Below are 13,556 nucleotides of genomic sequence, written 5' to 3'. Positions count from 1 at the left end.
GTGGACTGTATATGTCAATGATGACCATAGGCGATTACTGATTTCTTTTCCTTTTTTCCTTTTCTTTATTTTCCCACCTTGGTAGAGTTTGTTTTATTTGATGCTTATATTGACAGGTGGGCCATTATTTGGGGTGGTGGGAGAATGGGATCGTTGTTGATAAGGGGATTGACATTGTATTTGTTACCGTTTACTGTTTGTTGGCGGAGTGTAAATTCTGAAGTAAATGTGAAAATGGAGAAAAAAAATTTTTTTTTTTTTTTAAATTACCACCATTCTTCCCGCTTTCTCGGCATCCAATGCCACAACCACCTCTGTTTCCTTCCCCTCCACCGTTGCCATAACCACGTTCAACACCCTCCTAATGTTCGAAAACACTGCCTCCCTCTCACAAACCCCGTCTGATCTTCCCCTATCACCTTTGCGTCTACGTTTTAAAAGTGATATGGGCCTATACGACCCACACTCCGTCAGATCCTTATCCTTTTTTAAGCAACAGGGAAATCGATGCCTGCCCCAAAGTTTGTGGTAACACCCCCTTCCCTATCCCCACCGTCAGCAGTGCCAGTTTAAAACATGTAATTTCAAGACAGGATTAGATATAGCTCTGGGAGCTAAAGGGATCAAAGGATATGGGGGGGAAGGTGGGATCAAGGTATTGAACTTGATGATCAGCCATGATTGTAATTAATCGTTAAGCAGCCTCGAAGGGCCAAATGGCCTCCTCCTGCTTCTATTTTGGATATGTTTTTACACCCCCTGAGGAAGGTAAAGTCGCCATAGATGACCATGGGCTGCTTTCCCCTTTGAAGGAGAGAGCTGACTGGCCGTGATTTAACCTGAGGATCACCACACCTCAGGCAAGGGGCAAGGTTGAGAAACCGGGGCCTTCATGAATAACCTCGCACGATAAGGAAATTGAAGCCGCACTGTTCTCCTCGCTCTGCATCGTCACTAGCTGTCCATCAAAGTGAGCTACAACGAACCACAGGGTAACCCCATGGCCATCCTCTGACATACCATTCCCCCTCCCTTCCTCCACCACCCACCGGCCTGCTCTCCCTCCACTTCCTTCTCTGACGCTCCATTCCCCCTCCATTCCTCCACCTCCCACCAGCCTGCTCTCCCTCCACTTCCTTCTCTGATGCTCCATTCGCCCTGCCCCTTACCTTCGTCCCCTCCCAGTGGCCACCGCCCCCTCCGTCTCTGACCCTCCCGCCCCCTCCGTCTCTGACCCTCCCGCCCCTTCCATCTCTGACGCTCCCGCCCCCTCCGTCTCTGACGCTCCCGCCCCCTCCGTCTCTGACGCTCCCGCCCCCTCCGTCTCTGACGCTCCCGCCCCCTCCGTCTCTGACGCTCCCGCCCCCTCCGTCTCTGACGCTCCCGCCCCTCCGTCTCTGACGCTCCCGCCCCCTCCGTCTCTGACGCTCCCCGCCCCCTCCGTCTCTGACGCTCCCGCCCCCTCCGTCTCTGACGCTCCCGCCCCCTCCGTCTCTGACGCTCCCGCCCCCTCCCCCTCCTTCTCTGACGCGCCCGCCCTCTCGCCCCCTCCCCCTCCTTCTCTGACGCTCCCGCCCCCTCCCCCTCCTTCTCTGACGCGCCTGCCCTCCCGCCCCCTCCTTCACTGACGCTCCCGCCCCTTCCCCCTCCCCCTCCGTCTCTGACGCTCCCGCCCCTTCCCCCTCCCCCTCCGTCTCTGACGCTCCCGCCCCTTCCCCCTCCTTCTCTGACGCTCCCGCCCCCTCCCCCTCCTTCTCTGACGCGCCCGCCCTCCCGCCCCCTCCCCCTCCTTCTCTGACGCGCCCGCCCTCCCGCCCCCTCCCCCTCCTTCTCTGACGCGCCCACCCTCCCGCCCCCTCCCCCTCCTTCTCTGACGCGCCCGCCCTCCCGCCCCCCCCCCCCCTCCTTCTCTGACGCGCCCGCCCTCCCGCCCCCTCCCCCTCCTTCTCTGACGCGCCCGCCCTCCCGCCCCCTCCCCCTCCTTCTCTGACGCGCCCGCCCTCCCTCCCCCTCCTTCACTGACGCGCCCGCCCTCCCTCCCCCTCCTTCACTGACGCTCCCGCCCTCCCTCCCCCTCCTTCACTGACGCTCCCGCACCCTCCCCCTCCGTCTCTGACGCTCCCGCCCCCTCCGTCTCTGACCCTCCCGCCCCCTCCGTCTCTGACTCTCCCGCCCCCTCCGTCTCTGACCCTCCCGCCCCCTCCGTCTCTGACGCTCCCCGCCCCCTCCGTCTCTGACGCTCTCGCCCCCTCCTTCTCTGACCCGCCCGCCCTCCCTCTCCTTCTCTGAAGCGCCCGCCCTCCCTCCCCCTCCTTCTCTGACGCGCCCGCCCTCCCTCCCCCTCCGTCTCTGACGCGCCCGCCCTCCCGCCCCCTCCGTCTCTGACGCGCCCGCCTCCCTCCCCCTCCTTCTCTGACGCGCCCGCCCTCCCTCCCCCTCCTTCTCTGACGCGCCCGCCCTCCCTCCCCCTCCTTCTCTGAAGCGCCCGCCCTCCCTCCCCCTCCTTCTCTGACGCGCCCGCCCTCCCTCCCCCTCCGTCTCTGACGCGCCCGCCTCCCTCCCCCTCCTTCTCTGACGCGCCAGCCCTCCCTCCCTCTCCTTCTCTGACGCGCCCGCCCTCCCTCCCCCTCCGTCTCTGACGCGCCCGCCCTCCCACCCCCTCCGTCTCTGACGCGCCCGCCTCCCTCCCCCTCCTTCTCTGACGCGCCAGCCCTCCCTCCCCCTCCTTCTCTGACGCGCCCGCCCTCCCGCCCCCTCCTTCTCTGACGCGCCCGCCCTCCCGCCCCCTCCTTCTCTGACGCGCCCGCCCTCCCTCCCCCTCCTTCTCTGACGCGCCCGCCCTCCCTCCCCCTCCTTCTCTGACGCGCCCGCCCTCCCTCCCCCTCCTTCTCTGACGCGCCCGCCCTCCCTCCCCCTCCTTCTCTGACGCGCCCGCCCTCCCTCCCCCTCCTTCTCTGACGCGCCCGCCCTCCCGCCCCCTCCTTCTCTGACGCGCCCGCCCTCCCTCCCCCTCCTGCTCTGACGCGCCCGCCCTCCCTCCCCCTCCTGCTCTGACGCGCCCGCCCTCCCTCCCCCTCATTCTCTGACTCGCCAGCCCTCCCTCCCCCTTCTTTTCTGACACGTCCGCCCTCCGTCCCCTGCTTTCTCTGACGCTCCCACCCGCTCCACGTTCTCTTATGCTCCCACCCGCCCTCTCTTTCTCCGACGTTCTCGTCCCCCCGCTTCCTCCCTCTCAGAACCTCCTCTGCTCCTGGCCCACTCACCCTCCCTGACATTTATCACTTACATGTAGTTCATACATCAACATGTCAAAGGATATAAATGTGTGTAGAAATAACTCAGTAGCCTAACTCTGTATATTGCGTCTATTTGTTAAATCTTCCAGGGGATAGTGTAGCTTGGATTCTACCATTCACTTCAGGAGGATTTCTATACATTGCTCTGGTTTCTGTGGTACCTGATCTCCTTCAAGAAAAGGACGTGTGGTAAGTAGCCATTCCTCTTTAATCTTTCAAGCAATGTCAGTATTGTTTGTGGAAATGTTGGATGGAGAGATAAACTAGCATCCAAACCGTTCCACTCATTGGATGAAATGAATTTGATGATCTTCACATCCTGATGTTAACAGGGTGCATCATTTTGCAATGCTAATGCTTCACAGATAAGGCCTTTGATGGAATAGTCTTCCAAATGTGCTTATATACACAGTATCTGAGACAACTGCTGCCACAAGTATTTACAATTAGTAACTCGAGGCAACATGCAGATACCTGGAGCAATTATGTCCATATTAGATACCCTCATGCCTATTGTCTAATGCAAACTGTTGCGGTTGGACAAAACCTGCATATTTGGGAAGAAAAGAAATTGAATTGCTTTGAGCGTAGGTAATTGGAGGCTGAGGAGATGGGAGATGGGTACAGGTACAACGGGCGCGATTCTCCGCACCCGCGGAAAATCGCGAAGTCGGCCGTTTTGACGGCAGACTTTTGCGACGGCCCAACACGGCCCCGTTCCCGACGTATTCACGTCTGGGAAATGGGCTAGGAACGGGGCCGCGTAAATCACGTGCACGATGACACCGGAACGCGACGACGACACGAACACGCCCACGTGAGGCCGCCCGACGCTGTAAAAAGGTGCTGGCGAGCACAGAAACTAGGCCAAGATGTCGGAGCCAAGGAGAGCAGCCCCGCGATTCTTGGAGGCTGACGTCGAGACGCTGCTGGATTCAATCGAGCAGAGGAGGGGCATCATCTACCCGCGAAGAGGGCATCGCCACCCTGCTAGCGCGGTGCGCCAGGCCTGGCGTGACGTGGCTGCTGCCGTCAGTGCTGTGGGGCAGACCCCTCTGCAGAGCAATGTAGGAAGAAGATGCACAATCTCACCAGGGCTGCCAGGGTAAGTGCCGGGCACGGGGGGTGGAGGGGGATTGGGGCAGAGTGAGTTGAGTGGAGGGTGGTTCACAAAGTAGTCACAGACCCAGCGCTCTGGAGAGATGCAATGGTCTTGACCCCCAGCTGTGCCAGTATCTGAACGGCCTGCTGATACCTGCCGTATTGTAATGATCTACCTATGCCCCCTCCCCCAACAGGACATGACCGCTCACAACACTCGTGAGCGGAACAAGACTGGAGGGGGTTCGCCCATCCTGCACCTGCTCACCACGTTTGAACAGAGGGCACTGGACCTTGTTGGGGGATCTGCCACCCGGGAGATCGCGCAATGTGAGGTTGGCGGAGCTGCAACAAGTGAGACAACCCTGCATGACAAAACCCCCCCCTCCCCCATCCTCTGTCCCTTCACACTCTGCCCACTGAGACACCTCCCCATCCTCTATCCCTTCACACCCTGCCCACTGGGACACCTCCCCCATCCTCTGTCCCTTCACACACCCTGCCCACTTGGACACCTCCCCCATCCTCTGTCCCTTCACACCCTGCCCACTGGGACACCTCTCCCATCCTCTGTCCCTTCACACACCCTGCCCACTGGGACACCTCCCCCATCCTCTGTCCCTTCACACACCCTGCCCACTGGGACACCTCCCCCATCCTCTGTCCCTTCACACACCCTGCCCACTGGGACACCTCCCCCATCCTCTGTCCCTTCACACACCCTGCCCACTGGGACACCTCCCCCATCCTCTGTCCCTTCACACACCCTGCCCACTGGGACACCTCCCCCATCCTCTGTCCCTTCACACACCCTGCCCACTGGGACACCTCCCCCATCCTCTGTCCCTTCACACACCCTGCCCACTGGGACACCTCCCCCATCCTCTGTCCGTTCACACCCTGCCCACTGGGACACCTCCCCCATCCTCTGTCCCTTCATACCCTGCCCACTGGGATAGTCCAGCGCCCGGCCGAGCGTCTCTAAATAACCCGTTTCATTCTCTTCCCGAGGACGTGATGCCGAACGACTAGGGCCGCCTGCCTCCAGGCGGAGACAGGCATCTGCCCCCACCGCACCCAGGGCCGCACGACAGAGGGTGCCCGATCAGCGGGGAGTCCCATCCTCCCCAACCGAATCTGTGGAGCAGGACACCCAGAGGGCGGCGAGAGAGGGAGAGAGAGAAATGGCCCGCGAACGCCCTGCGGCCTCTCAGTGGGCCGATGACATTGAGGAGGCGTCAACCCAAGACGACCTCGGGCTTGCGGCACAGCTATCTCCCACACCATCCACCATCCCAGAGACACTCACCCCGGTTGGGCTATTTAGTGATGAGGCTCCTGGGTCACAGTCTGGGTCGCACATCACAGCTGAGCAGGTACAGCAGGTGGAGGTCGGAGCAGCCGAGGGCCCGGACTGGCGGAGGGCAGGCCAGGCCCAGCATCCAGCTGGCTCCCAGACGTTTTCCGAGTTTCTGGAGTTTCTCAACCCACCCGCACAGCCGATGCATCAAGAAACCCAGGGACACAATGACGGGATGAGGGCTGTCTTCCAGACTCTGCAGACGCTGTTAGAGGAGCCGAACCGCGTCCAGGAGCAGGGAGTGGTGGCGCTCATGGCAGCAACCCAGGCTGACACCGCACGGGTGGCATCCGCGGTGGAGGCAATGGGTCAGGTTATGCACACGTCATCCTCGGCCCTGGACAGGGTTGCCCTCTCACAGGCAGCAATGCGCCAGAGCCAACACGACATTGCCGACGCGCTGCGAGCCTTGGCCGAGTCTCAGCAGGTCATGGCCCAGTCGCAGCACACCATGGCATAGTCACAGCAGTCAATGGCACAGTCCCAGCAGTCAGTCGCGGAGAGCATCAACCGCCTAACACACGTGCTGGATGGCATCGTGCACTCACAGGTTGAGATTGCACAGTCCCTGGTGGGAATGTCTAACTCCCTGGACTCCGTCTCTGCAAACCTTCGGATCCTGATGGATACCATTGCAGGCCTCCAGGACTGGCAGCGCCAGGTGTCGGTGGCGCGACGGGGCACCTCCCCGCTCGCACCTCTGTCCCAAAGTGAGGCCTGGGGGCCACCGGGCTCCCCGAGGGAGGAGGTGGTTTCGGGGCCCGTCCCATTAACTCCATCACGGGACGTCCCGGAATTCTCGGCCTCCCCCCGTCCCATGCCTGGTGCATCGGGTGGGCAGCAGGCAGAGCAGGGTGGCACAACGTCACCCGAGACGCCCGCAGAGCAGCCTGGCCCATCAAGGCCGGGTCGCCCCAGGAAACGCTTGCTGAAGGAGAAACAAGTCGAAGGGGGCGATTCGCAGCAATCCTCCTCCACTCCTGCTGTATCATCTGGGGAATCACTTAGACGTAGTGGTAGGGCCCGTAAGGCAACTTACTGAGTAAGTTGGCACGGGTGAAGGGCACAGTTTAGTTGTAGGGGCTAGGGCATCTGTAAATTATTGTTAACATTAAACGCACTGTTCCACCTTACTTGTAATACCGTGTGATTGTCAGCCACAGGAATCGTAATGGTGACCGAATGTCACTGGGGTTGACGAGCGGTGAAACTTCGGTGCCGGGTGTGCAGTCCCTGCCCCTCCCCCCACCCCCTCCCACAGCTACCCCATGCAGGCACGTGATGGAGTGTCCGTGACGAACTCAGCGGCCACCAAGGTGGATGGTTCAGCTATTGCCATGGGTCAGACTCTCTCTAACGATTCTGAGCTCACAGCTCATCGCAGAGCGGGCTGTCATCATTCCACATGGCATTGATCACACCCGCTGACACAGCCATCAATGTTGTGCCATACCGTCTGGACCCAGTGGTAAGGGTGATGTCGAATTGGAGCATTGTACGTGGGGGGGGGTTTGTGGTGGTGGCAGTTGTGTATTGACCCTCTGCACGACTGGCGATGCAGATGGTGGTTTGGTGTTCAACGGGGACGTCGCATGCGACGCGTGAACCGTGCTGCCACCAAGGCATCGTGTGCCCGCTGTCCTCGCCGGGTCCGTTGTGCCGCCTCCTGGGCATCACCAGCACCTGGGTCGTGTCTGCGTGCTGCGCCCACCACTCCGCCAGCCTCCTCCTCCCCTTCCTCCCTCTGCTCCTCCTCTGTGCTGGCACCACTGCCACTGGCTTCTCCCTCCGCCTCTTGCAGCAGATCATCTCCCCTCTGCATCGCGATGTTGTGCAGCGCACAGCAGACCACAACAGTGCGAGCGACCCTGTCGGGCTGGTACAGCAGGGCCCTTCCGGAGCAGTCCAGGCACCTGAATCTCATCTTCAGGAGGCCACGGCAGCGCTCCACCACACCCCTGGTTGCTGCATGGGCCTCATTGTATCGGGTTTCCGCATTGGTCTGAGGCCTCCGTATAGGCGTCATCAGCCAAGACCTCAGCGGATAGCCCCTGTCGCGTAGCAACCAGCCCCTCAGCCGGGGGGGATGTCCCTCAAACATCGCAGGGACGTACGACTGCGCCAGTATGTAGGAGTCATGCACACTCCCTGGGAACCTTGCACAGACATTCATGAACGTCATGTGGGGGTCGCATACCACCTGGATATTCATGGAGTATGATCCCCTTCTGTTTGTGAAGACCTCCCTGTCCCCTGCAGGTGGGCGCATAGGGACGTGAACACAATCGATTGCCCCCTGCAGCATCGGTATCCCGGCCACGCTGGCAAATCCACGAGCTCGTGAATCTTGATTTGCTCAGTCCTCGGGAAAGGTGATGTAGCGATCGGCGATGGCAGAGAGGGCGTCGGTCACATCCCGGATGCACCTGTGCACCGATGACTGGGAGATCCCGGAGAGGTCCCCGCTCGGAGACTGGAAGGAGCCGGTCGCATAGACGTTAAGAGCGACCGTCACCTTGATAGCAACCGGGATCGCGTGACCTCCCCCCGTTCCACGTGGGGCGAGGTGCGCCACGAAGTGACAGATGTGTATCACCGTCCCCCTACTCAGCTGGAGTCTCCTCCTGCAGGTGATGTCCGTCATTGTTAGGAAAGAGATCCGGGCACGGTACACCCTCAGCCTTGGTCGTCGCCTCTGGCGCCGTGGCTGCACCCTCACTCTCTCCTCCTCCTCCTCCGCGCCCCCCCCCCCCCCCATGCTGCTCAACGACTGCCAACTCCTCGGCCCTTCCCTCTGCTGCTGGCCCTGCATCCACTGCGGGTTGTGGTTGTGGACGCTGCTCCATCTCCAAATGCAGTTCAGCGGCCCCAACCACTGCGCTGAACATAGCCGCTCTGTTCGCAGACATTGTGCTAACCTACAGAAGGGTGGTGGGGGCAGAGAAACGGGACATGTTAGACGGAGATTAGTCGACACCTCGGCAGCCGTGTGTCCCGGTGGCCTGGTCGCGCTGCTGACACGCGGGCAGCCTAACCCCTGGTCACTTTCTGCATCCAACGGGCAGTTAACTACGTCCTCTTCACCGGTGCGTCTGTGGCCGTAAGCCACATGGCAACCAGCGGCCGTGTCCTCGTGATCGGCACGCCATGGCATGGTGGCAGACACTTTGTAACCAGGGTTGGACGAGTCACTCGCTCACTCTCTCCCTACCCCCCCCCCCACTCCCACTTCCCCCTCAGTCTCCCACTTCCCCCCTCAGTCTCCCACTTCCCCCCTCAGTCTCCCACTTCCCCCCTCAGTCTCCCACTTCCCCCCTCAGTCTCCCACTTCCCCCCTCAGTCTCCCACTTCCCCCCTCAGTCTCCCACTTCCCCCCTCAGTCTCCCACTTCCCCCCTCAGTCTCCCACTTCCCCCCTCAGTCTCCCACTTCCCCCCTCAGTCTCCCACTTCCCTCCTCAGTCTTCCACTTCCCCCCTCAGTCTCCCACTCTCCCTCCCCCTCAGTCTCCCATACTCCCCCCTCAGTCTCCCACACTCCCCTCTTCCGTCTCCCACTCCCCCCTCTGTCTCCCACACACCCCCCTCCGTCTCCCACAAACCCCCCTCCGTCTCCCACAAACCCCCCTCCGTCTCCCACACACCCCCCTCAGTCTTCCACTCCCCCCCCTCCGTCTCCCACCCCCCCTCTGTCTCCCAACCCCCCCCCCCCCCCGTCTCCCACACTCCACCCCCCCCTCCGTCTCCCACACACCCCCCTCCGTCTCCCACACATCACCCTCCATCTCCCACTCCCCCCCTCAGTCTCTCACACTCCCCCCTCAGTCTCCCACACTCCCCCCCCCCCCTCCGTCTCCCACATCCCCCCCGCTCTGGACCCCCCTCCCGTTCTCGGGGATGCCTCCCCCGTTGTGGCCAGACTCCAGCAGTGCGCTGAGCGGTGCGCTCACCTCCTCGAAGCTCTCGTCAGCCAGCGCGACTGGTTGACGAACTTGAAAAGCAGGTGTGTTGGCCGGCGTGAAAACATTGCGTGATGACATCGGGACTTCGGCCCATACGGGCCGGAGAATAGCGGGGGCCAAAAAGTCGGGCTTCTGGTCATGTCGGGGGGGTCTGTTGAGGCCTTTGCCGGGAATGCCGACCTGTAGTTTGTGCGGGGTTCGGAGAATAGCGGGAGGGCGTCGGACCGGCGTCGCCGTGAAAATCGGTGCGGCCCACTATTCTCCGAACCAGCGTGAGAGCGGAGAATCCCGCCCAACATTTTTACACTGGGAGTAATGGAGGAGGGTGTTGGTGCAGATTGGGTACAGGTACAGCACTTTTACATTGGGAGTAATGCAGGAGACTGTTGATGCAGACTGGGTACAGGTACAGTACTTATACACTGGGAGTAATGGAGAGTGTTGATGCAGACTGGGTACAGGTACAGCATTTTTACACTGGGAGTAATGGAGAGTGTTGATGCAGACTGGGTACAGGTACAGCATTTATACACTGGGAGTAATGCAGGAGACTGTTGATGCAGACTGCGTACAGGTACAGCACTTATACACTGGGAGTAATGGAGGAGGGTGTTGGTGCAGATTGGGTACAGGTACAGCACTTTTACATTGGGAGTAATGCAGGAGACTGTTGATGCAGACTGGGTACAGGTACAGTACTTATACACTGGGAGTAATGGAGAGTGTTGATGCAGACTGGGTACAGGTACAGCACTTTTACACTGGGAGTAATGGAGAGTGTTGATGCAGACTGGGTACAGGTACAGCATTTTTACACTGGGAGTAATGGAGAGTGTTGATGCAGACTGGGTACAGGTACAGCATTTATACACTGGGAGTAATGGAGAGTGTTGATGCAGACTGGGTACAGGTACAGCATTTTTACACTGGGAGTAATGGAGAGTGTTGATGCAGACTGGGTACAGGTACAGCATTTATACACTGGGAGTAATGCAGGAGACTGTTGATGCAGACTGGGTACAGGTACAGCACTTATACACTGGGAGTAATGGAGGAGAGTGTTGGTGCAGACTGGGTACAGGTACAGCACTTATACATTGGGAGTAATGGAGAGTGTTGGTGCAGACTTGGTACAGGTACAGCACTTTTACATTGGGAGTAATGGAGAGTGTTGATGCAGACTGGGTACAGGTACAGCACTTTTACATTGGGAGTAATGGAGGAGACTGTTGATGCAGACTGGGTACAGGTACAGCACTTTTACACTGGGAGTAATGGAGGAGAGTATTGGTGCAGACTGGGTACAGGTACAGCACTTTTACACTGGGAGTAATGGAGAGTGTTGATGCAGACTGGGTACAGGTACAGCACTTTTACACTGGGAGTAATGGAGTGTGTTGATACAGACTGGGTACAGGTACAGCACTTTTACATTGGGAGTAATGGAGAGTGTTGGTGCAGACTGGGTACATGTACAGCACTTTTACATTGGGAGTAATGGAGGAGAGTGTTGGTGCAGACTGGGTACAGGTACAGCACTTTTACATTGGGAGTGATGGAGAGTGTTGGTGCAGACTGGGTACAGGTACAGCACTTTTACATTGGGAGTAATGGAGAGTGTTGATGCAGACTGGGTACAGGTACAGCACTTTTACACTGGGAGTAATGGAGAGTGTTGATACAGTCTGGGTACAGGTACAGCACTTTTACACTGGGAGTAATGGAGAGTGTTGATATGGACAAGGTCCAGGTACAGCACTTTTACATTGGGAGAACTGGAGGAGATGTTGATGCAGACTGGGTCTGTCTTGTGTGTGTCTGGAGGGTGGGATGAGGTTTTAGGATTAGGTAGACTGGTAGGCCTTGGTCCTGTTATTTCTTTATATCTAGATTCATCTTTTTCTCTTATTAATAAGGAGTTTGTTAATGTTTTACGTATAAATCTGGGGCGAAATGCTCCGCAAATGCGGAGAATCCTAAAACCTGCCGTGGGACAGGCCGTGACCCACGGCAGCCTTCACGCCCACTTCCGGGGCCGATTCTCTCCCCCCCCCCCCGGGCGGGGCTTGGAGCGCGGCCCTGTGTGTCACGGCGGCGCGGCCTTGACGACGGTCGTCAGGGCCACACGTCAAGCGTCACGCTGGCTGACGCGGCCGATTACGTCCGCCGCTCATGCGCAGTTGCCGTCTTTTCCCTCAGCCGCCCCACAAGACGTGGCGGCTTGATCTTGCGGGGCTGCGGAGGGAAAAGAGTGCGTCCGTTACGGACGCCGGCCCGCAATCGGTGGGCACCGATCGCGGGCCTATGCCCCCCTTGGCACGGCCGTGGTACTGCCGTGCTTATCATGCCCCCAGATGCCCCAAACGGGCATTTGCCGCCTGTTTCACTACGGCAGCAAGCAGGTGTGTTTGCTGCCGTGTTGAAACGGGTGTGAAGGCCCGGCCGCTCGGCCCATCAGCCTCGGAGAATCGCCGCTCGCCGTAAAAAACGGCGAGCGCCGATTCGTGGCGTGGGTCGGGCATGGGGGGGGGGGGAGAATAGCGGGAGGGCGTGAAAAATGTCGGGAGGTCCTTCCGCTATTCTCCCACCCGGCGTGGGGGGGCAGAGAATCGCGCCCCTGGTGTCTGTAACTCATTGGACCAGTCATGGGTTAAAGATCTTAAGAAAACACAAATTATTGGTTAATTCACGTATGTTGGGACTCCAGGGTCTGTGGGGCTGAAATTGACCGTTCACTTGTCCAGGGTCGTAACAATACAGATTTCTGTGCATCAGATACAAAAGTAGGAAATGATTGTGGGAAAAGAAAGTGGATTTCTGGCAGGTCGGGAATTGCACAAACAGCTTTTGTCCTCTTCACAGATTCCCATTTCAGTAGCTGCATTTTTGATCTCTGTGTTTCAGGAACTCTGTTTATCAGGTGTTGCTGCTATTCAGTGGGATTGGAGTCATGATGCTGGTCTCTGTCATTGTCTAACTGAGGTCCTGGTATGTTCCCGGATCAGTGCCATTTCAATAAAACAGAGGGAAGGTAACCTGCAGCCAGCTGGAATGAGACAATTGATCAACAAGATTAACAACTGTACCAGTATGGAGAAAAGAAATTGATGTTCTTCCCGCATTTCCTTTAAACGGAGCAACACTAAATGACTCGTAACCTCCAGTAAAATTCTCAACCAAAGAAAAATGCAATAAACCAGATGTTGCACGACTAGGAACAGCCACTATACAATCGATGGTACTTCAATGTCAGACAACCAAGCCCTTAGCTCACCAGACCTGCATTATATAAGTACTGAGCAGTTTCTGAGTTCCGTTCTTCACAGACTGGTCTTCACTGTGCTTCCAATCGACAGTTTTTATTCAGAAGGAGCATAGGAAATGTGCCTTGTCAAATGTTTTGCTGTTAGTTTGAGAATACTGCCTGGAGCTTGGACATTGCTTCACATCACAGGTCAGACATGGACAGCTTAGGATACTGAAGTCATTATCAGTCCCATCATTGAAACTCTTCCACTTACAGGTGTCAGCCCAATCTATGTTGAGCCTCGGAATTCTCTGACTTCAGGCTGTACACACCCTGATGGCGTCAGGAAGATCTCCTTACGGCAGCATGGTGGCGCAGTGGATAGCACTGCAGCCTCACGGCGCCGAGGTCCCAGGTTCGATCCCGGATCTGGATCACGGTCCATGTGGAGTTTACACATTCTCCTCGTGTTTGTGTGGGTTTTGCCCCCACAACCCAAACATGTGCAGGGTAGGTGGATTGGCCATGCTAAATTGCCCCTTAATTAGAGAAATGAATTGGGTACTCTAAATTTATTTTTAAAAAGGAAGATT

The 13,556-nt window shown here is 58.3% G+C and overlaps 1 protein-coding gene across 1 annotated transcript in view; it reads left to right on the top strand.

The window, feature by feature from the left end:
• Positions 1-12,897, top strand: part of slc39a13 (solute carrier family 39 member 13) — a 101,164-nt gene extending 88,267 nt beyond the window's left edge. The window contains exons 9-10 of the mRNA XM_038807326.1: positions 3,386-3,485; positions 12,621-12,897. Of these exons, the coding sequence (XP_038663254.1) occupies positions 3,386-3,485; positions 12,621-12,693 (173 nt within the window). The 3' untranslated portion in view covers positions 12,694-12,897. The remainder of the gene's footprint in view (positions 1-3,385; positions 3,486-12,620) is intronic.
• The last annotated feature ends 659 nt before the right edge of the window (positions 12,898-13,556 follow it).

This window comes from Scyliorhinus canicula, chromosome 9 (assembly GCF_902713615.1).
Source record: "Scyliorhinus canicula chromosome 9, sScyCan1.1, whole genome shotgun sequence".
Lineage (NCBI taxonomy): Eukaryota > Metazoa > Chordata > Chondrichthyes > Carcharhiniformes > Scyliorhinidae > Scyliorhinus > Scyliorhinus canicula.
This window is presented reverse-complemented; position numbering and strand designations above follow the sequence as displayed.